The 24,922-nt window shown below is 44.8% G+C and overlaps 2 protein-coding genes across 12 annotated transcripts in view; both read left to right on the top strand.

Annotated features, from left to right (window-relative positions):
- The first annotated feature begins 248 nt into the window (after positions 1-248).
- On the top strand, positions 249-8,687 carry AMZ2 (archaelysin family metallopeptidase 2). Of its 5 annotated transcripts, none has more exons than XM_060082381.1 (9): positions 249-317; positions 758-846; positions 1,137-1,226; positions 1,766-2,048; positions 2,363-2,536; positions 2,668-2,796; positions 5,513-5,676; positions 7,000-7,176; positions 8,433-8,687. In XM_060082381.1, the coding sequence occupies exons 4-9, from the start codon at positions 1,766-1,768 to the stop codon at positions 8,586-8,588; spliced, it is 1,083 nt and encodes a 360-aa protein (XP_059938364.1). In that variant the 5' UTR covers positions 249-317; positions 758-846; positions 1,137-1,226; the 3' UTR covers positions 8,589-8,687. The 5 variants fall into 5 exon arrangements, with proteins under 5 accessions (XP_059938364.1, XP_059938363.1, XP_059938365.1 ...); XM_060082380.1 differs by having other exon boundaries at positions 277-350; XM_060082382.1 differs by having other exon boundaries at positions 308-328.
- Positions 8,688-11,374: 2,687 nt separating this feature from the next.
- ARSG (arylsulfatase G) overlaps positions 11,375-24,922 on the top strand; it is a 122,534-nt gene continuing 108,986 nt past the window's right edge. For 6 of the 7 annotated variants that reach the window (XM_060080862.1, XM_060080861.1, XM_060080859.1 and 3 more), the window contains exon 1: positions 11,375-11,677. The gene's annotated coding sequence lies outside the window, so the exon portion shown is untranslated. The remainder of the gene's footprint in view (positions 11,678-24,922) is intronic. The other variant, XM_060080855.1, reaches the window with a different exon arrangement.

The raw sequence follows: 24,922 nt of genomic DNA, 5'->3' as shown, positions 1-24,922 counted from the left end.
GCGGCCGGGCGGGGCGTGGAGCGCGGAGAGCAGTGTGGGGCGCGTGGGCGGGGCGTGGGGCGCGTGGGCGGGGCGGGGCCGTGACACAGCATCAAGGGGCATGGGCGGGGCGCGTGGGCGGGGCGTTGGGTGGGACGGCCAGACGTGGAGCGCGACAGCGGGGCGTGGAGCGCGGCGGGGGCCGGGCATGGTGCGCGGGGCCGTGGCAGGGCGTCAAGGGGCGGGGCACAACGGAGCGTGCGTGCTACGGTGGGGCGTGGCGTGCGCGAAGGGGCGGGGCACGGCGCAGGGCACCCGGCGGGCGGCGTCAACGCCCGGTGGGATGACGGTGACGGGTTGAGGGTGATGCGGTGAGGGTGGCGGCGCCGGGCTGGAGCCTCCGGGCTGGGGCCTCCTGGCCGGGCGGCCGGCTGGTAGAGGATGGGGACGGTCGCGGTCGGTGGGGAGGGAGGAAGATGTGGGAGGAGCAGCCGTGGCGGAAGCGGGGAGGACGGCGGGGGCGGGAGTGTCTCGGGAGAGCCAGGCCAGGCTTCCTCGGGTGGAAAAGACAGTCCCCGGGGATCCCCCAGGCCGCCCCCTACCGGGCCGGGTCGCGCTGGCGCGGGGCCGAGCCCAAGCAGCGAGTTGCTATGGACACTTGGCCAGGGTGGCCGTCCGCTTCCGGTCCCGGCGCGCTGGCAGCTTTCGGGCCCCCATCCCCGGAAGTGACCCCCACCTGAAGGCCTCCTGACCTTTGACACCGCCTTTTTACTGTTAGGGTGAAGGCACCACGCGCTCCCGCCCAGGCCCAGACATGCCGGTCCTTGTGAGGCAGAAACTTGAGAGGGAGCCGTCCTCTCCCTGAAGGTGGGTAGAACGACAGGACGTTGTCCTGGAGGAGAAGTCGCATTTTGGCCCATTGTGGAGCAGTGAGGACGAGCCTCTGCTCACAGGAGAGCTTTGACAAGAGACAGCTTCGTTTTGGGGATTTCTTCCACACTCTGGAACGCCAGAGTTCAGATGTCCATCCGGGACAGCCATTCGCTTAAAGTTTCCCGTCAATTGCCTGTCGTTAAACTGGAGGAAATGTAGATAATTAGAAAATATGATAGTTCCAGACAGTGACGTCCAGTTTTTTCCTTTTCTCACTCACAAAGCCTCGCGGTGGAACAGCTGTCTGACCCGTTCAAAGGGAAGGATGAAATCTATGCGCAGGCACGCGATGTGAATGGAAGAGGCCTGTCACTGTGAGTCTGGCTTTTAGTCACCTGGCGTCTTCCTCAGGGTGACACGACCCGGAGACAATGAACTTCAGTGGCTGAGATATATTATCAGCCTGCAGTTAAGTCACAGAAACGGCAAGATTTACATTAGTTCTCGTTCCATTTGGTCGTGAACATCTTTGAGTCACACTGGAAAGGATGAGTATTTTTCATGTGGCCCTAATGAGTCAGTTCATAATATTATTACCCAAATGGCAGAAGGAAATGGGAAATCAGGTCATGTCTTATGGTTACCACTAGTTTTTATAATAGGAGCAGGTTCCCTAAGAGATGGAGGAATGAATTTCATGGTTGTCTCTTCACTCTTTCAGAGACCCTCCCCAAGAAATTGATTAGAAATGGGCAAAGCAAACAGTAATTTGGAGTGATCACTCCAGGGCATTAGCAATCAATCAGTCATTCCATGCTAGGGAGAAATAAAAGATGTCTGGAGGCTGTACATAGATTAAAGTCACCAGTATGGATATGCATTTTATATTTGACTACTTGTGTCTTTCTGGTAGATGCAAACAGTACGGCACTCTGAACACACACTAAAGACAGCTCTCATCTCAAAGAACCCAGCGCTTGTGTCACAGTATGAGAAGTTAGATGCTGGGGAAAAGCGTCTGATGGACGAAGCCTTCCGGCCAGACAGTGATCTCTTTGGACCCATTACTTTGCATTCGCAGTCAGACTGGATAACCTCCCATCCTGAGGCTCCCCAAGACTTTGAAGAGTTTTTCAATGATCCTTACAGAAAGATACCTTCTCCACAGAAGCACAGTATTTATATACAGTGCATTGGTATATATTGAATTTGGTTTGGTCTTGCAATGGTGCTGTTGCCAGGGATAGTTTGGCTTGTCAGTCTCATTCAGGCGGGCAGTTTTTATAATCATTTTTGACATTCATTCCCAAGGTGGAAGTTTTGTAGCCAAACTGCCTTAAAAGAGGATGTTTTGTTTCTTTCTAATTCATATTCACCTCAGTGAACGATAAAGGTGTATTGAAAATTTACAGTTGGTTTGTGTCTAATTCCAAATTTCTAATTGTAGACTGAGGTAAAGGCTATTTTAGTCATCTTATAGTCTGTCTTTAAATTTTCTTCCATGTTATAGGATTGCTAGGAAACACCAGAAGTATCAGTGAAGAATATGTGAAATGGCTCAAGGGCTACTGTGAAGCATTTTTCTATGGCTTGACGGTAAAACTCTTAGAACCAGTTCCTGTCTCTGCAACGAGGTGCTCCTTTAGAATCAATGATAACACGCAGAACCTACAGATTCATGCAGGTGAATTAAACAGCTTTACACTTTGAATTGAGTTATATATATATATATATATGTGTACACACATATATATACACACACGTATACATGTGTGTGTATATATATATATCACACGTGTGTTTCTTTTTAAATAGGTCAGATCCTGAAGTTCTTAAAAAAGAAGAAACCTGAAGATGCTTTTTGTGTTGTGGGAATAACAATGATCGATCTTTACCCAAGAGACTCCTGGAATTTTGTCTTTGGACAGGCCTCTTTGACAGATGGTATTCCTTTTTAACATTGTTGGTAGACACTTCCTCAACTTGAGACTATTTGAAGATTTTGAAAGAGGGAAAAATTCCAACCAATTACAATTTTGATACTTAAGACTGTATAGTACTTCTGCTGCGGCATCCTGCCATAAAGGGAAGGATGCTGTTGATAGACCCCTTTGATCTGGGTTTCTCCACAGGTTGGCCGTTCAGTGCCTGTGTGACCTTGAAGCTAATAATACCTGTTTCACAGTGTCATTTTGAGATAATTTACATAAGAGTGCTGATCCGTAAAAAGTGTGTACATATGCCTGGCACATATATAGGCATTCAGCACAACAGGTGGTAAATGTAGATAATTCAGTGGCAAGGTGAATTAAATAAGGATATTTGAATTGTCATTAATGTAAGCGAAAATCTTGCTAATTGTTTTTCAGCTCTTTTAGTAGTCTTGCACAGATGAGGGAGCTGTAGACTGATTTACAAGTGTGCTTCATATCCAGTGTCTCAGGACATTTTGTTATCTTCTTTATGGTTAGTTTCAGTCTTTGACTTGAAGTAAAATAAACTGACTCATTGCAAACCCTGCTTGATAACACGGGGGGTGGGACAGGATACAGAAGCAAATCATATTTTTGCCTATTTTGTTTTTCTTTTTGCCTTCTCCCCACCCCTCCGTTTTGGCTCTTATTTTTCTACCCTTTTCCCCCAGGATCTAAAACAGGTTTCAAGGGGAAAAGTCCAGTAAACTGAGGGGCATGATTGTCCATTAGTGTTCTAGGGATGGGGAGCAAGTAGCAGGGCCTGTATGAGTACAGAGGTTATAGACAGCTCCAGGGTTTGTTGGGGTGGGAGCTCTCGCTAACAAATGTTTCTTCCTATTAGAGACACACCTCTCCTCCCCGTTCATCAGAGGTGGGGGCCTAGGGTGCTTTGGAGCCTCTTCTTCCCACCCACCCCTTCATCCTCTCCCACCCCTTCATCCTCTCCCACCGCTTCATCCTCTCCCACCCCTTCATCCTCTCCCACCCCTTCATCCTCTCCCACCGCGTCATCCTCTCCCACCCCTTCATCCTCTCCCACCCCTTCATCCTCTCCCACCGCGTCATCCTCTCCCACCCCTTCATCCTCACTCTCCATTTACATTCTTACAGCGCCAGTCCCCCCTGCCCCCATGACCTTACTAACACACTCTCTCGGAGACCTGGGTCGCTGCTGTCCCCCTGAGTTTTTGTACGAGCTTTCTATCAGAAATAAATTTGTATGAGCTAAATCTTTATTTCCCCTTTTATTATTAACCTGATAGAGATAGAACCATTAAAAAAATTTTAAACAATGTATTTATCTAGATATTGTTAACCAATCTATCTTATGCATTTGAGGAGGTCAGGAAGCACTCCCCCCAAATGTTTCTATTTCTTTTTTTTTCTCAGTAAGTTTCTTAAATATTGTGTGATGTAAGAGAAGATGTAGTAGGAGAGCAGGGTTGATCTGCTGTGCAGTGAGATAGTATCCTACTACAAGTGACTTCATTTTCTCCAAGTTTATAAAGATTGGCATTTTAAAATTGAGAAATATTTAATTACCAAAGGAAATACTCTCTTCGTAGGATTATTAGAAGAAAAAAATGTTCTTGCTGAAGGTATTATAGTGAAATATACCCACACTTGTTTGGTCAGAGGAGGTCACTTGTGATGAGAGTAGGTTTAGTTTTTTCTTAACTTACAGAATGCTCTCTTCCCCTAAATCTCAAATACCAAGGTGGGGTGAGGTGCATTCTTTTTGAATCAAATTAGGTTGGACAAACTTACTATGAATTCACTGCCTTAACACAAATGTTCCTTACTATCGAAGAGCAACTGAAAGAGGCATACATGAAAGCGACAGCGTAAACAAGTGGAATCATAAAGCAGTCGGTCCCCTTTAGAATGAGTGGTGCGTCAGTCTGTTCTCTGTGCAGAGATGGTTGAAGCTAGCCTAGGTGTCACAGGAAGTCAGTTACAGGGGTGTTTGTTCTGGTCACAGGCACAACTGCAGAGAGAGTTGTGCTGAGTTTACAGTGGGGAGGACAGGAGAGGTTCTTCTCTCTGAAGGCAGGGTCCAGGCATGGTCACCAAGGCAGTGGGGCAGTGGCCGGATGTCTTCCTGTATAGCAGGGCACGAGGGAAGGACGGGACCCTCAGTGACATGCACGGCACCGAGATCTGTTTATCGTGATCTTCCAGAGTGAGGTCATGAGCCTGCGGTTCAGTCCCTCTGTCGCTCCTTTTGGAGTACTTTATTTGGGCTATTTAAGAAAATGACTTCTTTTTTTTTTTTTTCTTTTTTTGCCACTTGGCTTGTGGGATCTTAGTTCCCCAACTAGGAATTGAACCCAGGCCCACAGCAGTGAAAGCGCAGAGTCCTAACCACTGGACCGCTGGGGAATTCCCCCCAAAATGACTTCTTTTGTGGGGGAAAAAACCCTCTGGAACTTAAAATTTCTCAAGAATTTGACGTCAAGATCATTGAGTTTTACAGAGCAGAGCAGGTTGGTTAGCAGAAGATTCTGATCGGGAAATCTGGGGCAGAAGTCTCCTTTGTCTGGGTGAACCTTAGCCAAGCTTAGTGGGGCTGCGGACACTCACTAGGACAGACAGGCACTCCCCAGCCAGATGCCCAAGCGGGCTCTTTTTTAATCTTCAGGGATCTTCCTCTTATTCTGTCATTGCTTGTCTTCTTTTCCTAGGTGTGGGGATATTCAGCTTTGCCAGGTACGGCAGTGATTTTTACAGCTCACACTACGAAGGCAAACTGAAGAAGCTGCAGAAGAAATCTTCAAGTGACTACTCAGTTTTTGATAATTATTACGTTCCTGAAGTGACTAGTGTTTTGCTGCTTCGGTCCTGTAAGGTGAGCTGTTCAAACAATCCACCAGGAGTGTTTTTTCAAGACATCTTGATCCCCTGAATTTATATATCCACAGTCCTTAAGGTAGTTTTGTAAATGACTTTGTGTCATTTGTATACTTTTGGTGGATACTGCTTGACTGAAATTATCAATAAAACCAGAATGTAAATGGTACCTTCATACTGAAATGTACAGTATCTGTGACAGTTTTTTGTCCTGTTAGTTACATGCGGCCTTGGCTGTACCCATCTCCTGACCATTAGCTTAATTCCAGAATTCTGGGCGGATAGGGACGCTGTGCTTGTCAAGTCAGGCTAACTCCCGGGGGCCTGCGGGACCCCTGCGCTCCGGCTCCTGGCGGGGAATGGGCCTTTCCCTTAGGCTCCGGGCTGCCTACTGCAGCTGCTGGTTCTGCTGCTGGTTCCTCGTGTCTCCCCCTGCCCTGCTCTGTGGAAAGCCTGTCTCCTCGTTTCCCCCTTTCTTCATAGCCAGACGGGCTTTTCTGCTTTCACCACTGCTGCGTGTCGGGGGTAGAGAATGACACCTGGTGGAATGACAGTTTCAGAGTACAGCTGACCCTTAAGCGACATGGCTTTGAACTGCATGGGTCCACTTACGTGTGGTGTTTCTCACTGGCACCACAGGGCCAGTGAGAAAGGCAAGGGCCCGCAGAACTGCGGATGCAGAGGGCTGACTGTGAAGCCAGAGCAGGTTCTTGACTGCAGGGGGGCCGGTGCCCCACCCGCCCCTCGTTCAGGGGTCAGCTGTACCTTCCCTGCATTAATGTGCTTGTTAACATGCAGTTCAAGCTGCTCCCCTCTTACCTACCAGCTCGGCATCTCTGGGGGAAGGGCCTCAGAATCTAAATGTTAGCAAGCATCCCACTGGTCCAGAGCAGTGGTCTCAACCAGGGGTGATTTTGCCACCCAGGGAATATTTGGCCGTGCCTGGAGACATTTCTGGTTGTCACAGCAGGGGAGGGGATGCTACTGGCATCTAGTGGGTAGAGGCCAGGGCTGCTGCTCAACACCCTACAGTGCACAAGACACCCCTCCCCGACCCCGTCAAGGAATGATCCTGTCCAACGTGTGAGTGGTGTCGAGGTGGAGAAACCCTGGGGGGGGAAGTACTGAAGCCCAGAGAGGAAGGCAGTAAGACATTCAGGGAAATGAGGGACTAAGTCTTTGGGCAGATTGAGGTTTTGGTGGTGATGGTAAGGGAGCTCATTCCTGTGAACTGGTTTCTTGGAAGAGCATGCAGAAGAAGGGGGTGTACCTTGTTGCTGATGGCCGTGGCACTGTAAGCCTCCACATGAATGTCTTGCAGACTTTAACCCATGAGATTGGACATATCTTTGGACTTCGGCACTGCCAGTGGCTTGCATGCCTGATGCAAGGCTCCAACCACTTGGAAGAAGCTGACCAGCGTCCCCTCGACCTTTGCCCCATCTGTTTACGCAAGTTGCAGAGTGCTATCGGCTTCCACCTTAAAGACAGATACAAAGTAAGTGGGGGAAGCCATAAAGGGGGAAGTGGTTATTTAAGTAGCAAACTACCATTTTCTATTAGGCCCTTCTCTGGAGGTGATTTATCAGAGGAAATTAGTGCAAAGGTAAGCAGGAAGCTGTGGTTTTAAAAAAAATGCAAAGAAATATCTTTCTTAAAAACTTTGACTTGCCTTACACTTAGAATTAAATGAGAAATGGTGGAAGAGGTTTCTGTGTCTCCCGTTCATTTAGGGCCAGAGAGCTTGACTTTGCAGAGCAGGATAAATATTGATAAGCGTGGCAAAGTTCATGTTTAAAAACTCTATGAAGGGACTTCCCTGGTAGTGCAGTGGTTAAGAATCCGCCTGCCAGTGCAGGGGACACAGGTCCCAGCCCTGGCCCGGGAAGATCCCACATGCCACGGAGCAACTAAGCCCATGCGCCACAACTCCTGAGCCTGTGCTCTAGAGCCCGCGAACCACAACTACTGAGCCCACGAGCCACAACTACTGAAGCCCACGCGCCTAGAGCCCGTGCTCTGCAACAAGGGAAGCCACCGCAATGAGAAGCCCATGCACCACAATGAAGAGTAGCCCCCACTCGCAGCAACTAGACAAAGCCTGCGCAGCAACAAAGACCCAACACAGCCAAAAATAAATAAATAAATAATAAATTTACATTAAAAAAACCCCAAAACTATGAATATGTGGAAGTGATTTATCTTTCCACATATGGGACAAGGGTATGATATTCATTAGGAGGAAGGCATGATTTTAAGAAGGAGGGAAAGTATTTAATCTCGTTGTGCAAGTGAATGTCTGTGTGTCCACAAACGTAGCGACTGCAGTCCATGCCTACATGTGTGTCTTCACATATCTATATCTGCCATGCCTATGTGTACACTTAACAGGTGTAAACATATCCCCGTCAAATTACAACCACGGTATAATGCCTTGTGGAACACTTAGCAAGTGGAGAAAAGAAAATAATTATCCTCCCACCTTCAAAAAACTGTGAGGACTAAGTGTAATTCTTTCTCATCTTCTCTCCTGTGCATCCTCATGACTGTCCTGTGTGCTCACAGCTGGCGTGTTTCTGATGCATGCCCTTTGACAAGCGTGGTCTCACCCTTGTGACCTTCCTTATCAAATGGAACATCTCCGTGGGGTAGCATAAGTCACCGATGTAGATAACCTGATTTGGAAGCTATTGTTTTTCTCTTGCCTATGTCTATCTTGCTGGGATTTGTTAAAAGATGAATCTGTTTTTCAAGGCGCTGGTGAGGTGGGTTGATGCTGAGTCCACTGACACACCTACAGTCACTCCAAAACGTAGCCGTGAGGAGCCTCTGAGTTTGCCGAAACCTGTGGAAGCCTTTAAAGAATGGAAAGAGTGGACAACAAAATGCCTTGCTGTTCTCCAGAAATAAGAGCCTTCGAATAGGACTAATTAAAATAAACACTTGCACATTGTGCTTTCGTTTGGGTGGAGTGCTGTACTGCATTGGAATAAACTGTTACACTGATTCTGTGCTGTGTCAAAGTAACAGTGGAATTTTTTTTTAAAGCACTGGAACTTGGAACTGAGGCTCATTTACAATGATAAAAATTCGGGGGCTTCCCTGGTGGCGCAGTGGTTGAGAGTCCGCCTGCCGATGCAGGGGACGCGGGTTCGTGCCCCGGTCCGGGAAGATCCCACATGTGGCGGGGCGGCTGGGCCTGTGAGCCACGGCCGCTGAGCCTGCGCGTCCGGAGCCTATGCTCCGCAACGGGAGAGGCCACAACAGTGAGAGGCCCGCGTACTGCAAAAAATACAAAACAAAAATTCGCAACTCCTTCTCTTCTGTCTTAGTAGCCTGGTCTGTGGCAGCAAGCACAACATTTCCAATCTTCAGATACGTTTATGTCTCCTGAGAGAGCTAGGGCCAGCAGTAACTGGTAAGTAACAAATCCTGTAAAAATAGCTCTCCCCAGTCCTGAGAAAGGATTTCCAAGGAACATAATTTCCAGAGGATGATTTCTGGTTCAGTTTTTAGAAAGAGGTGCTCCCGGTCTGCTGACCGGGCCAAGTCACTTTCTCCATTCACACCCCTTCTGCTTTTCTGCAAACTTTTCCACCCTTGGGGGCTGCCTTACCTCTTTTTTCCCTTTGCTGATTGTTAGCTCATCCCTGAAAGAAACAATAGCTCACTTCAGTTTTTAGCAGCTTAAAATATGTCCTCAAGAATATTTTCCAGTGAAAATGCCAGTGGTACTTGCACTACGCCATGCTTGTGGGGACATTGCAATTCTCAGCTTTCACAGAGAGAAGAACCCTTTGTGAGGGGTCCTGCAGATAATTTGTTGTAGTCGTTACGGAGTCCAAGCTTGTACCGCTGGCTAGCACAGCAGGTCAGTAAGTCAGGAGGCGAGTTTTAGGGGCAAGGAATAGTGACCTTATTCAGCAAGCCAGCGGACCGAGAAGATGGTGGACTAGTGTCCCAAAGGAGTTAGAATTCAGGCTTTTATACTAAAAGGGGCAGGGGCATGGTTGGTAGAATTCAGGCTTTTATACTAAAAGGGGCAGGGGCGTGGTTGGTTGTTGCAGACTTCTTGGTGTCAGAATCCTTTGTTCTTGCAGCTGTCCCCGTAGGTCAGGTCACCATGTTCCTGTGAACCTCCAACAAGATAAATGTTATTCTGTTCTGCAGCTTTTCCTCTGTATATGAATGGAAAAGTGTTACACCCTTCAAGGTCAGAGCCTTGAGAATGGGCTCTTCTGTATGTTTCAGGCTCTAGGCAACATTCTTAAATTGTAGCAAAAGTGGTAGAACAGGAAGGTTAAAGTGAAAGACACAGATCCAGTATGGAGTCAGGTTTGTTCTTCCCTCTTACATACTGGTCCTTACGGTTGTGAGTGTTGCACTTTTTCTGTGGCATTGTTTCTTTGAGTGAGAGCGTCGGGTGGGGTTCCCCGTGGGTGCGCCAGGAATGCCCATGACTGGCCTGTCCGGCTGGGAACATGGGCTGGATTCCCACCGTGGGGAACAGGGCGAAGACCTCAGACCTGAGAGCCTGAGAGCCTGCCTCAGCTGGATCCCGAGTCTCCTGGAAATCTAGAAATTAGAGCAAATCACATGACTGCATGCCGAGCATCCCACTTCTCCTTTAATCTTGAGGGTGAAGCTAAAGGTAATTTTTAAACTTTGATGCCTAAATCCTTTCAGTTATTATTTATTGCAGTGTGATTTAAAGCACATTTTAGAAGCGAATCAACGGTTTCTCTTCCATGCACTCTCCTACTCGATTAAACCTCCCTGAGTCATTTAGAAAATGGTGGTTTGCGGTAAAAACTAACTGGAGGGCAGACACTTGGTCATTCTAATACTGCAGAGAGAACCCAGTGCAGCGTGGACTTTCATGGATTGTATTACGGGTTGTGTATCTTCCTGGAGTCACGTGCTTTTAACTCTTCTCCATTCCGTTCAGTTTTCTTTCCTTTTCCTACAGGGTAAGCGCAGTTTTAGTCCTGTAGGTCAGCGTTAGTTCCAAGCCTAAAAGAACTCAGATTTGGCTGTGTGTGTCAGTGGGGGTTACAGCTATTTGGTCAAGATAGAAGCCTGTTTGCACCGCCTTTGCACTGTGAGACCAGGAAAAAGGTCTATTGAAACAAATCATTCACTGTTGTCACAAGCTGGACGAGCAGAAGTTTTAGGTCATGGGCACTTATTCAGAAATCACTGAAGTGTGTATAACCAATTATTGCATTGCATTTACTTTTAGAACATTTCTTAGGGTTAAGTTAGATAATTTGTTTCCTGCAACTAAATTTATACACTGTAGGTAAATCTTTGTAGTTTTTAAGAATGATGTTCACTTAGTGACAAACAGAAACCTGTGCAGCTTTTGCTCTGCAAATGCTGAAGGAGCAAGGTATTTGGGAGTAAAGAGAGCAGTTTTCCACGGGTGAACACCATTCTAGAAAACAGTGAAGCTGGAGCCTTCACGCTGGCGCCCAGGGACTCAGCAGTGTCTCTCGGGTCGAGAGAAGGGTTACGTTTTCAGTTCAGGCCGCAGAGACTAAAGCGGGAGGCCGAGCGCGGCCCCGGCCCCGCAGCAGAGATGCCCGCGCCACGAACGAGCGCGCTCCCATCCCGGTCCCCCGACCCCCCTCCTCCCCCTCTCCCTCCTCCTCCCTCTCCCCCGCAGGAAGCGCCCGGCAGCTTCCGCCCGGGGCTCCCCCGTCCGGACCGACCGGACCGCAGGGCGCAGCGGGCCTCCTTTCCCCGGGACCAGACGACCGAGCGCAGCGCAGCCACGTGGGCCGCAGGCGGGGCTGGAGGCCGGCCGGCGAGGGGCGCGGGCGCAGAGCCGTGAGTGCATCCGCGCGGACCCAGCGGTGCCGAGGCCTGTGGAGCCTTAACCTCATTCCTTGCTTCGGTTCCGATGAGTGATCAGAGCGGCTCCGGCCAGTGTAACACGAGCCACTGTAGCAGGGCATGTTTCTAGGAGCCCCGTGAGCGCGTACAGAGAGAAGCAGGTGAAATTAATGTAATCGTGTAGTCTGCGTACTCCAGTACGTCCAGAATATTACCAACGGGTGATGGGTATAAGACTTACACATCCTTGCGTGTGTGTGTGTGTGTGTGTGTGTGTGTGTCTGGGAATAACTAAGACCTAGTCTCCTGGCAGGTTTGATGTTTATAATATGGTATTGTTGTCTGTGTCAACCCTGTACTGTGCACTCAACTCCAGGATTTATTTATCTACTGGTTGAGAATTTGGATCCTTAAACCGCTTCGCTCCTGTTCGCCCTCCCCCAGCCCCTGATAACCACCATTCTCTTCCCTATTTGTGTCAGTTCTGCTCTTGTAAAGCCCACGTGTATGTGATGTCATACAGCATTAGTCTTTCTCTGACTTATCTCACTTCACATTATTTTCACCTACTAAGTCTTAAAATTCCGCGTGTATTTTACTGGGGCAGCGCCTCTCAGTTCCCATTGGCCGCATTTCAAGTGGTCAGCAGGTCCCACGGGTCCTGGCTGCTATATTGGACGGGGCGGAGCTCAGTTAGGACCGATTTCTAGTCCGCATGCAAAGATGTCCCTGTGAAGCTGAAGTAACAAGGGAGTGAGGCTTTTGAAAGGAAAAGGTCACGGGGTTTTCGGACAGTGTGTACAGAGAGGGTTCACATTCAGGCTGAAAGGTGGGGAACACTGTAAGGGCCTCTGGATTCCCTGTAGATTTGCTTCGGGCTCTTGCGGTTACTCCCTGTGGCGGATGGTTTTTTACTCTCTCCTCCCATTGCCAAGGGCCTGGTGCGTCCTGTCCACTTTTGGAAAGCAGAGCTGGGAAGTGTTAATGTGCAAACAAGCCCGCAGTAGCGAAGTAAACTCTTGTGTAGTTAGTTACACCAATGGCAAAAATGGGACCAGATCGCCCCAATTTCAGGTTCTGCTTTGTTGTCACTGTGCTGTATGACCTCATAAGAAGTAAAATACCACAAGCCAGACACCTAACCAGTTTTTTTTCACATTGTTTATAGAAGAGCTTATAAGATTAAACTTTCTTTCAAACCTCTTTTCTATTCAAGTTGGGCCATCTGGGGTTGCTCAAAGTCAGAGAAATCACAGTGCTTTGCTTTAGCACCAAAAAGAAAAGACTCAGTATATAGAAAAGCACTTGCTACCAGTTGAGCCACTGGGAAAAAAAAGAGAAAAAAGCATTGTGAGGGAATTCCCTGGTGGTCCAGTGGTTAGGGCTCCGTGCTTTTGCCGCCAAGGGCCTGGGGTCAGGGAACTAAGATCCCACAAGCTGTGTGCGGTCTGTTGCGGGTGAGGGGGGAGGCATCATGAAAAAAAAAGTCTACTGGAAAATAGGTTAAGTTAAAAGAAATTCTACACCAGCAGTACGTTCAAACTCACAGCATTCCGTTCGCATTCAGTCTCTCTGTATCTGCAGGAGAATTGGTTCCAAGACCTGCCCCTGCCCCCAATACCAAAATCTGTGGATACTCAAGTCCCTGATATAAAATGGTGTAGTATTTGTATGTTACCTATGCACATCCTCCAGTATACCTTAAATCATCCCTAGATCACTTATAATGCCTGATACAATATAAAGAGTTGTAAATACAATGTAAATGCTATTTAAATAGTTGCCAGGCGTGTGGGAAATTCAAGTTTTGCTTTTTGGAACTTTCTGAAAGCTTTTTCCCCCAAATGTTTTCAATCCTCAGTTGGGTGGCTCCTCAGATGTGGAACCAGCAGATACGGAAGACTGACGTACCTACCCTAGTGGTGATTTCTTCCCACTGTTTGTTTAGTCTCCGATGGATTTATGTTTTCTTCCTCAGAGCTGACCTACCCATATAGGACCTTACTGCCCTTTGAGACCCATCTCAGATGTTGGACCAGCAGGGTTTTTTTTAACAGATTTATTTATTTAGTTTAATTTATTTTTGGCTGCGTTGGGTCTTCATTGCTGTGCAGGGCTTTCTCCACTTGTGGTGAGAGGGGGCTACTCTTTGTTGTGGTACGCCGGCTTCTCACTGTGGTGGCTTCTCTTGTTATGGAGCACAGGCTCTAGGTGCGCGGGCTTCAGTAGCTGTGGCATGTGGGCTTAGTAGTTGTGGCTTACGGGCTCTAGAGTGCAGGTTCAGTAGTTGTGGTGCATGGGCTTAGTTGCTCTGCGGCATGTGGGATCTTCCCGGACCAGGGCTCGAACCCGTGTCCCCTGCATTGGCAGGTGGATCCTTAACCACTGCGCCACCAGGGAAGTCCCTGGACCAGCAGGGCTTTTTTTTTTTTTTTTTAACATTTTTATTTGAGTATAATTGCTTTACAATGGTGTGTTAGTGTCTGCTATATAACAAAATGAATCAGCTATACATATACATATATCCCCGTATCTCCTCCCTCTTGTGTCTCCCTCCCACCTTCCCTATCCCACCCCTCTATGTGGTCACAAAACACTGAGCTGATCTCCCTGTGCTATGCAGCTGCTTCCCACTAGCTATCTATTGTACATTTGGTAGTGTATATATGTCCGTGCCACTCTCTCACTTCGTCCCAGCTTACCCTTCCCCCTCCCCGTGTCCTCAAGTCCATTCTCTACATCTGCGTCATTATTCCTGTCCTGCCCCTAGGTTCTTCATAACCTTTTTCTTTTTTTTTAGATTCCATATATATGTGTTAGCATATGGTATTGTTTTTCTCTTTCTGACTTACTTCACTCTGTATGACAGACTCTAGGTCCATCCACCTCACTACAAATAACTCAATTTCGTTTCTTTTTATGGCTGAGTAATATTCCATTGCCACATCTTCTTTATCCATTCATCTGTCGGTGGACATTTAGGTTGCTTCCATGACCTGACTATTGTAAATAGTGCTGCAGTGAACATTGGGGTGCATGTGTCTTTTTGAATTATGGTTTTCTCAGGGTATACGCCCAGTAGTGGGATTGCTGGGTCCTATGGTAGTTCTATTTTTAGTTTTATGGCTGTTCTCCATAGTGGCTGTATCAATTTACATTCCCAGCAACAGTGCAAGAGGGTTCCCTTTTCTCCACACCCTCTCCAGCATTTGTTGTTTGTAGATTTTCTGATGATGCCCATTCTAACTGGTGTGAGGTGATACCTCATTGTAGTTTTGATTTGCATTTCTCTAATACTTAGTGATGTTGAGCAGCTCTTCATGTGTTTGTTGGCAATCTGTATGTCTTCTTTGGAGAAATGTCTATTTAGGTCTTCTGCCCATTTTTGCATTGGGTTGTTTGTTTTTTTAATATTGAGCTGCATGAGCTGTTTATATATTTTAGAGATTAATCCTTTGTCTGATGATTCATTGGCAAATATTTTCTCCCATTCTGAGGGTTGTCTTTTCTTCTTGTTTATGGTTTCCTTTGATGTGCAAAAGCTTTTAAGTTTCATTAGGTCCCATTTGTTTATTTTTGTTTTTATTTCCATTACTCTAGGAGGTGGATCAAAAAAGATGTTGCTGTGGTTTATGTCAAAGAGTGTTCTTCCTATGTTTTCCTCTAAGAGTTTTATAGTGTCCAGTCTTACATTGAGGTCTCGAATCCATTTTGAGTTTATTTTTGTGTATAGTGTTAGGGAGTGTTCTAATTTCATTCTTTTACATGTAGCTGTCCAGTTTTCCCATCATCACTTATTGAAGAGACTGTCTTTTCTCCATTGTATATCCTTGCCTCCTTTGTCATAGATTAGTTGAGCATAGGTGTGTGGGTTTATCTATGGGTTTTCTATCCTGTTCCATTGATCTATATTTCTGTTTTTGTGCCAGTACCATATTGTCTTGATCACTGTAGCTTTGCAGTATAGTCTGAAGTCAGGGAGTCTGATTCCTCCAGCTCCATTTTTTCCCCTCAAGACTGCTTTGGCTATTCGGGGTCTTTTGTGTCTCCATACAAATTTTAAGATATTTTGTTCTAGTTCTGTAAAAAATGCCATTGGTAACTTGGTAGGGATTGCATTGAATCTGTAGATTGCTTTGGGTAGTACAGTCATTTTCACAGTATTGATTCTTCCAATCCAAGAACACGGTATATCTCTCCATCTGTTTGTATCATCTTTCATTTCTTTCATCAGTGTCTTATAGTTTTCTGCATACAGGTGTTTTGTCTCCCTAGGTAGGTTTATTCCTAGGTATTTTATTCTTTTTGTTGCAATGGTAAATGGAAGCGTTTCCTTAATTTTTCTTTCAGATTTTTCATCATTAGTGTATAGGAGTGCAAGAGATTTCTGTGCATTAATTTTGTATCCTGCAACTTTACCATATTCATTGATTAGCTCTAGTAGTTTTCTGGTGGCATCTTTAGGATTCTCTGTGTATAGTATCATGTCATCTGCAAACAGTGACAGTTTTACTTCTTCTTTTCCAATTTGGATTCCTTTTATTTCTTTTTCTTCTCTGATTGCTGTGGCTAGGACTTCCAAAACTATGTTGAATAATAGTAGTGAGAGTGGACATCCTTGTCTTGTTTCTGATCTTAGAGGAAATGCTTTCAGTTTTTCACCATTGAGAATGATGTTTGCTCTGGGTTTGTCGTATATGGCCTTTATTATGTTGAAGTAGGTTCCCTCTATGCCCACTTTCTGGAGAGTTTTTATCATAACGTGGTGTTGAATTTTGTCAGAAGCTTTTTCTGCATCTCTTGATATGATCATATGATTTTTATTCTTTAATTTGTTAATATGATGTATTACATTGATTGATTTGCATATGTTGAAGAATCCTTGCATCCCTGGGATAAATCCCACTTGATCCTGGTGTATGATCCTTTTAATGTGTTGTTGGATTCTGTTTGCTAGTGTTTTGTTGAGGATTTTTGCATCTATGTTCACCAGTGATATTGGTCTGTAATTTTCTTTTTTTGTAGTATCTTTGTCTGGTTTTGGTATCAGGGTGATGGTGGCCTCATAGAATGAGTTTGGGAGTTTTCCTCCCTCTGCAATTTTTTGGAAGAGTTTGAGAAGGATGGCTGTTAGCTCTTCTCTAAATGTTTGATAGAATTCACCTGTGAAGCCATCTGGTCCTGGACTTTTGTTTGTTGGAAGATTTTTAATCACAGTTTCAATTTCATTACTTGTGCTTGGTCTGTTCATATTTTCTGTTTCTTCCTGGTTCAGTCTTGGAAGGTTATACCTTTCTAAGAACTTGTCTGTTTCTTCCAGGTTGTCCATTTTATAGGCATAGAGTTGCTTGTAGTATTCTCTTAGGATGCTTTGTATTTCTGCGGTGTCTGTTGTAACTTCTCCTTTTTCGTTTCTAATTTTATTGATTTGAGTCCTCTCCTTTTTCTTTTCTTTTTTTTTTTTTTTTTATTGCGGTACATGGGCCTCTCACTGTTGTGTCCTCTCCCATTGTGGAGCACAGGCTCCGGACGCGCAGGCTCAGCAGCCATGGCTCACAGGCCTAGCCGCCCCGCGGCATGTGGGATCTTCCCGGACCGGAGCACAAACCCGTGTCCCCTGCATCGGCAGGTGGACTCTCAACCACTGCGCCACCAGGGAGGCCCTCTCCTTCTTTTTCTTAATGAATCTAGCTAATGGTTTATCCATTTTGTTTATCTTCTCAAAGAACCAACTTTTAGTTTTATTGATCTTTGCTATCGTTTCCTTCATTTCTTTTTCATTTCTGATCTGATCTTTATGATGTCTTTCCTTCTGCTAACTTTGGGGGTTTTTTTGTTCTTCTTTCTCTACTTGCTTTAGGTGTAAGGTTAGGTTGTTTATTTGAGAGTTTTCTTGTTTCTTGAGGTAGGCTTGTATAGCTATAAACTTCCCTCTTAGAACTGCTTTTGCTGCATCCCATAGGTTTTGGATTGTCGTGTTTTCATTGTCATTTGTCTGTAGGTATTGTTTGATTTCCTCTTTGATTTCTTTAGTGATCTCTTAGTTATTTAGTAACGTATTGTTTAGCCTCCATGTGTTTGTGTTTTTTTTTTATGCTTTTTCCCCTGTAATTCATTTCTAATCTCATAGCGTTGTGGTCAGAAAAGATGCTTGATATGATTTCAATTTTCTTAAATTTACTGAGGCTTGATTTGTGACCCAAGATGTGATCTATCCTGGAGAATGTTCTGTGCACACTTGAGAAGAAAGTGTAATCTGCTGTTTTTGGATGGAATGTCCTATAAATATCAATTAAATCTATCTAGTCTATTGTACCATTTAAAGCTTATGTTTCCTTATTAATTTTCTGTTTGGATTATCTGTCCATTGGTGTAAGTGAGGTGTTAAAGCCCCCCACTATTATTGTGTTACAGTTGATTTCCTCTTTTAGAGCTGTTAGCAGTTGCCTTATATATTGAGGTGCTCCTATGTTGGGTGCATATATATTTATAATTCTTATATCTTTTTCTTGGATTGATCCCTTGATCATTATGTAGTGTCCTTCCTTGTCTCTTGTAACATTCTTTATTTTAAAATCTATTTTATCTGATATGAGTATTGCTACTCCAACTTTCTTTTGATTTCCATTTGCACGGAATATCTGTTTCCATCCCCTCCTTTCAGTCTGTATGTGTCCCTAGGTCTGAAGTGGGTCTTGTGTAGACAGCATATGTATGTGTCTTGTTTTTGTATACATTCAGTAAGCCTGTGTCTTTTGGTTGGAGCATTTAATCCATTCACGTTTAAGGTAATTATTGATATGTATGTTCCTATTACCATTTTCTTGATTATTTTGGGTTTGTTTTTGAAGGTCCTTTTCTTCTCTTGTGTTTCGCACTTAAAGAAGTTCCTTTAGCATTTGTTGTAGAGCTGGTTTGGTGGTGCTGAATTCTCTTAGCTTTTGCTTGTCTGTAAAGCTTTTGATTTCTCCATCGAATCTGAATGAGATCCTTGCCGGGTAGAATAATCTTGGTTGTAGTTTCTTCCCTTTCATCACTTTAAGTATATCATGCCACTCCCTTCTGGCTTGTAGAGTTTCTGCTGAGAAATCAGCTGTTAACCTTATGGGAGTTCCCTTTTATGTTATTTGTTGTTTTTCCCTTGCTGCTTTCAATAATTTTTCTTTGTCTTTAATTTTTGCCAGTTTGTGTCTTGGCATGTTTCTCCTTGGGTTTATCCTGTATGGGACTCCCTGCACTTCCTGGACTTGGGTGGCTATTTCCTTTTCCATGTTAGGGAAGTTTTCAACTATAATCTCTTCACATATTTTCTTGGGTCCTTTCTCTCTCTCTCTTCTCCTTCTGGGACCCCTATAATGCGAATGTTGTTGTGTTTAACGTTGTCCCAGAGGTCTCTTAGGCTGTCTTCATTTCTTTTCTTTTTTTTTTCTTTATTCTGTTCCGCAGCAGTGAATTCCACCATTCTGTCTTCCAGGTCACTTATCTGTTCTTCTGCCTCAGTTATTCTGCTATTGATTCCTTCTAGTGTATTTTTCATTTCAGTTATTGTATTGTTCATCTCTGTTTGTTTGTTCTGTAATTCTTCTAGATCTTTGTTAAACATTTCTTGCATCTTCTCGATCTTTGCCTCCATCCTTTTTCCAAGGTCCTGGATCATCTTCGCTATTATTATTCTGAATTCTTTTTCTGGAAGATTGCCTATCTCCATTTCATTTAGTTGTTTTTCTGGGGTTTTATCTTGTTCCTTTATCTGGTACATAACCCTTTGCCTTTTCATCTTGTGTATCTTTCTGTGAATGTGGTTTTTGTTCCACAGGCTGCAAGATTGTAGTTCTTCTTGCTTCTGCTGTCTGTGCTCTGGTGGATGAGACTATCTAAGAGGCTTGTGGGAGTTTCCTGATGGGAGGGACTGGTGGTGGGTAGAGCTGGCTGTTGCTCTGGTGGGCAGAGCTCAGTAAAACTTTAATCCACTTGTCTGCTGATGGGTGGGACTAGGTTCCCTCCCTGTTGGTTGTTTGGCCTGAGGTGACCCAACACTGGAGCCTACCCAGGCTCTTTGGTGGGGCTAATGGCAGGTTCTGGAGGGCTCATGCCACGGAGTACTTCCCAGAACTTCTGCTGCCAGTGTCCTTGTCCCCATGTGAGCCACAGCCACCCCTGCCTCTGCAGGAGACCCTCCAACACCAGCAGGTAGGTCTGGTTTAGTCTCCTATGGGGTCACTGTTCCTTCCCCTGGGTCCCGATGCCCACACTACTTGGTGTGTGCCTTCCAAGAGTGGAGTCTCTGTTTCCCCCAGTCCTGCCAAAGTCCTGCAATCAAATCCCACCAGCCTTTAAAGTCTGATTCTCTAGGAATTCCTCCTCCCATTGCCAGACCCCCAGGTTGGGAAGCCTGACGTGTGGCTCAGAAACTTCACTCCAGTGGGTGGACTTCTGTGGTATAAGTGTTCTCCAGTTTGTGAGTCACCCACCCAGCAGTTATGGGATTTGGTTATATTGTGATAGCACCCCTCCTACCATCTCATTGTGGCTTCTCCTTTGTCTTTGCATGTGAGGTATCTTTTTTGGTGGGTTCCAGTGCCTTCTTGTCGATGATTGTTCAACAGTTAGTTGTGAGTCCGGTGTTCTTGAAAGAGGGAGTGAGAGCATGTCCTTCTACTCTGCCATCTTGACCCAATCTCCGGGTCTTGTTTTTGTATCCACTCAGCCAGTCTGTGTCTTTTGGCTGGAGCATTTAATCCATTTACATTTAAGGTAATTATCAATATGTATGTTCCTATTACCATTTTCTGAATTGTTTTGGGTTTGTTATTGTAGGTCTTTTCCTTCTCTTGTGTTTCCTGCCTAGAGAAGTTCCTTTAGCATTTGTTGTAAAGCTGGTTTGGTGATGCTGAATTCTGTTAGCTTTTGCTTGTCAGTAAAGGTTTTAATTTCTCTGTGGAATCTGAAGGAGATCCTTGCTGGGTAGAGTAATCCTGGTTGTAGGTTTTTCCCTTTCATCACTTTAAATATGTCCTGCCAGTCCCTTCTGGCTTGCAGAGTTTCTGCTGAAAGATCAGCTGTTAACCTTATGGGGATTCCCTTGTATGTTATTTGTTGTTTTTCCCTTGATGCTTTTAATGTTTTTTCTTTGTATTTAATTTTTGATTGTTTGATTAATATGTGTCTTGGCATGTTTCTCCTTGGATTTATCCTGTATGGGATTCTCTGTGCTTCCTGGACTTGATTGACTATTTCCTTTCCCATATTAGGGAGGTTTTCAACTATAATATCTTCAAATATCTTCTCAGTCCCTTTATTTTTCTCTTCTTCTTCTGGGACCCCTATAATTCGAATGTTGGTGCATTTAATGTTGTCCCAGCGGTCTCTGAAACTGTCCTCAATTCTTTCATTCTTTTTTCTTTATTCTGCTCTGTGGTAGCTATTTCCACTATTTTATCTTCCAAGTCACTTATCTGTTCTTCTGCCTCAGTTAGTCTGCTATTGATCCCATCTAGAGTATTTTTAATTTCAGTTATTGTGTCGTTCATCATTGCTTGTTTCATCTTTAGTTCTTCTAGGTCCTTGTTAAATGTTTCTTGCATCCTCTCTATTCTATTTCCAAGATTTTGGATCATCTTTACTATCATTATTCTGAATTCTTTTTCAAGTAGACTGCCTATTTCCTCTTCATTTGTTAGGTCTGGTGGGTTTTTACCTTGCTCCTTCATCTGCTGTGTGTTTCTCTGTCTTCTCATTTTGCTTATCTTACTGTGTCTGGGGTCTCCTTTTTGCAGGCTGCAGGTTCGTAGTTCCCCTTGTTTTTGGTGTCTGCCCCCACTGGCTAAGGTTGGCTCAGTGGGTTGTGTAGGCTTCCTGGTGGAGGGGACTGGTGCCTGTGTTCTGGTGGATGAGGCTGGATCTTGTCTTTCTGGTGGGCCAGGACCACATCTGGTGGTGTGTTTTGGGGTGTCTGTGACCTTATTATGATTTTAGGCAGCCTCTCTGCTGATGGGTGGGGTTGTGTTTCTGTCTTGATAGTTGTTTGGTATGGGGTGTCCAGCCCTGTAGCTTGCTGGTCATTGAGTGGAGCTGGGTCTTAGCATTGAGATGGAGATCTTTGGGAGAGCTTTCGCTGTTTGATATCACATGGTGCCAGGACGTCTCTTGTGGACCAATGTCCTCAGCTCTGCTCTCCTGCCTCAGAGGCTCAGGCCTGACACCGGGCTGGAGCACCAAGACCCTGTCAGCCACATGGCTCAGAAGAAAAGGGAGAAAGAAAGAACGAAAGAAAGAACGAAAGAAAGAAAGAAAGAAAGAAAGAAAGAAAGAAAGAAAGAAAGAAAGGAAAATAATTAAAATAAACAATAATAAAAATTATTAAAAATTAAAAAGTAATGAAAGAAAGAAAGAAGGAAGAGAGCAACCAAACTGAAAAACAAATCCACCAATGATAACAAGCACTAAAAACTATACTAAAAAAAAAAAAAAAAAGGACAGACCGAACCCTAGGACAAATGGTAAAAGCAAAGCTATACAGTCAAAATCACACAAAGAAGCATACATATACACACTCACAAAAAGAGAAAAAGGAAAGAAATATATAAATATAAAAATAAAGGAAGAACGCAACCAAATCAAAGAATCTACCAGTGATAATAAACTCTAAATACTAAACTAAGATAAACATAAAACCAGAAACAAATTAGATGCAGAAAGCAAACCCCAAGTCTACAGTTGCTCCCAAAGTCCACCACCTCAGTGTTGGGATGATTCGTTGTCTGTTCAGGTATTCCCCAGACGCACGGCACATCAAGTTGATTGTGGAGATTTAATCCACTGCTCCTGAGGCTGCTGGGAGAGATTCCCCTTTCTCTTCTTTGTTCGTACAGCTCCTAGGGTTCAGCTTTGGATTTGGCTTCTCCTGTGCGTGTAGGTCACCTGAGGGCATCTGTTCTTCGCTCAGACAGGATGGGGTTAAAGGAGCAGCTGATAAGGGGGCTCTGGCTCACTCAGGCAGGGGAGAGGGAGGGGTACGGAATGCGGGGCGAGTCTGGGACCAGCAGGTTTTGAGCACAGTGCTTTCAGGCCGTCCAGCTGGTTCATAGAAGCACCAGACTCTTGAATGTAATCGTAAATAGGTACCATTTTTTTTTTTTTTTTTTTTTTGCTCTTGAAAAAGTCAATGAAAAATGAGGCACTCATTAACTCATCCATTTAGCAATATTTTTGGAGCATCACCTACAATGTGCCAGGCCCTGCTCAAAGCTTTGGGGATATAGCGGTGAACAAAAAACTGCTATGCCTTAATGATAATAAGTGAGTAAACAATACTTTTATAACATCAGAGTAAAGGGGTAGAAACAAGTGCTGTTTTGGATAGGATATTCTCAGGCATGCCTCCTCAGGGGGGTGACTTTCGCGGGGGGGACCAAATTGAAGGCTCATGTCATGTGCACATCTCAGGGAAGCGGGACCAGGCAAAGGGAACCACAGATGCCAAGGCCTGAGGCGTGTGATTTCAAGGAACAATAATAAAGCCGGTGCAGTAAGAGCCGGGCAGAAAGTACTAGGCTTGAGCATGTGGTCGTGTACGACTCATCCTTCAAAAGGATTGTTGCAAGGCTTCTGTCTGGAAAACGAAGGCCAGGGTGGGCTGGGATACATGTGTGGCGAGAGCGGAAGTGGGCAAACCTGCTGGAAGACGATTGCAGTGATCGAGCGAAGATGACATTGACTCGCATCAGGGCTGCTGGCGGAGTTGGCAAAGGCAGTCAGGTTCTGGATATATTTAGAAAGCAGAGCCAGTAGGATGTGGGGAGGAGGATCAAGGCTTCTGCTGAGGACAGGTTAAGGTGGCACTGCTGCTCTCACACAGTCGGGAGATCCGCAGTGAAGTCGGGACTTAGCAAGAGAGTCCCCAGTGTAGAGAAGATAGAGTTTGGGTCGAATTCTAGGGGAGTAAGTTGCTAGGACGGTTAGCATGCTTGTTCTCTTCCTGAGTTGCCGGAAAGGTAGATAAATAATATAAATTCATGGCCACAATTTGTATTTTTTTCCCATAACCTTGGGTGAGCTATATTTTAAAAGCCTTTATAGATAAAGTGTTCTGGGGTATCAGTTTTGCTGTCCCATTTCCCCTCTAGGAGATCCATAGTCACTGTGGTCATTGTGATTTGGCCGTGAGAGTTTTTCGTACGTGAAAAACGAAATTTTGCAAGTTCCTGACCTTGGCACTTTTCTTGTTCAGCACCCTCAGGCGGTCATGACAGACACTGAACACCAGGGGGAGCTAGTTTCCTTACTTATGCAACAGAGTCTGGCCCACCTGTTGGAGACTGTAGGCCTCCCGTGTATTAACCATAAACCTGAAACCCAGGACAGCTTCTCTTTTTGCTGTGCGATGTATACTTATAGGAGTGATCTTTTAGCGTGTACCATGTCTGAATTGTCTTTAAATTGGTCGTTTTAATGAATGCTCATAACCATTTAAAATTTTAAGGGCAGTGGCTTCTAAACTCAAGGCATATTAGTGAACCCCATATCTGGGAGCTTTTAAAAATAAGGATTCATGGGACTTCTTTGGTGGCCTAGTGGTTAGGATGTGGCACTATCACTGCCGTGGGCTGGGCTTAATCCTGGTCGGGGAACTGGATCCCACAAGCTGCGCAGTGCGTTGCGGCCAAGAAGAGAAAAAAAGAAAGAAAAAAGAAAGAATTCCTGATCATTTCTGATTTATAATATTTGAGAAGTACCGAAATCTAAATGTAATAAATACCACAAGTGACTTGAATGGATGACTCGGCCACGGAACTCTGAGTTAGAATCTATATTTTATCACCAGGTATTGAGCTAAAGGAAAGGCAAATAAATGTACAAAAGCTACCATAAACATTATTGGAGTCGAAAATTGATAACCTGGTTAAAAAGCTTGGAAACATTGTATCTGTTAAGGATGCATTTGTCTTAAAAGAACACTTGATCTTATCTCATTTTTACAACTGGAATGATTTTATTTTGGGAGGGGAAGTGGTCTACATTTGTAGTGAAATTATTTCGTCAGTAACGTGGAAGCCAAATCTCTTTAATCACAGGCAGTGAAACCTGATAATGTGCTAGCAGCTGTTTGATCTTTCCTATCTTTGGCACCTGTGATCTAAGGATCACTTTGACCACGATGATCCTTTCCCATCAGTCAGGACAGCTAGTTTACAGTTTTGCTACTGGTGGTACCTGTCCGATCAGTGTCCCAGGTACGTGGAGCAGTGTCCCACAGGCCAAATCCAGTTCACTGCCAACTTTTCTTGACTGCCTGCAAACTAATAATGATTTTTACATTTTTATGTGGCTGAAAAAAATCAACGATATTTCATAGTGTGTGAAAATTTTATGGAATCCAAATTTCAGTATCCAAAAATAAACTTTTC

This window comes from Mesoplodon densirostris, chromosome 18 (genome assembly GCF_025265405.1).
Source record: "Mesoplodon densirostris isolate mMesDen1 chromosome 18, mMesDen1 primary haplotype, whole genome shotgun sequence".
NCBI lineage: Eukaryota > Metazoa > Chordata > Mammalia > Artiodactyla > Ziphiidae > Mesoplodon > Mesoplodon densirostris.
The sequence above is the reverse complement of the archived record's forward strand: the minus strand, read 5'-3'. Positions and strand labels throughout refer to the sequence as shown.

Excerpts from the sequence above, each read along its gene's own strand:
- AMZ2 (XM_060082381.1), top strand. The coding sequence starts at position 1,766 with ATGCAAACAGTACGGCACTCTGAACACACACTAAAGACAGCTCTCATC. Across the intron at positions 2,049-2,362 it reads TATTTATATACAGTGCATTG|GATTGCTAGGAAACACCAGA; the intron begins GTATATATTGAA and ends TCCATGTTATAG. Across the intron at positions 5,677-6,999 it reads TGCTGCTTCGGTCCTGTAAG|ACTTTAACCCATGAGATTGG; the intron begins GTGAGCTGTTCA and ends AATGTCTTGCAG.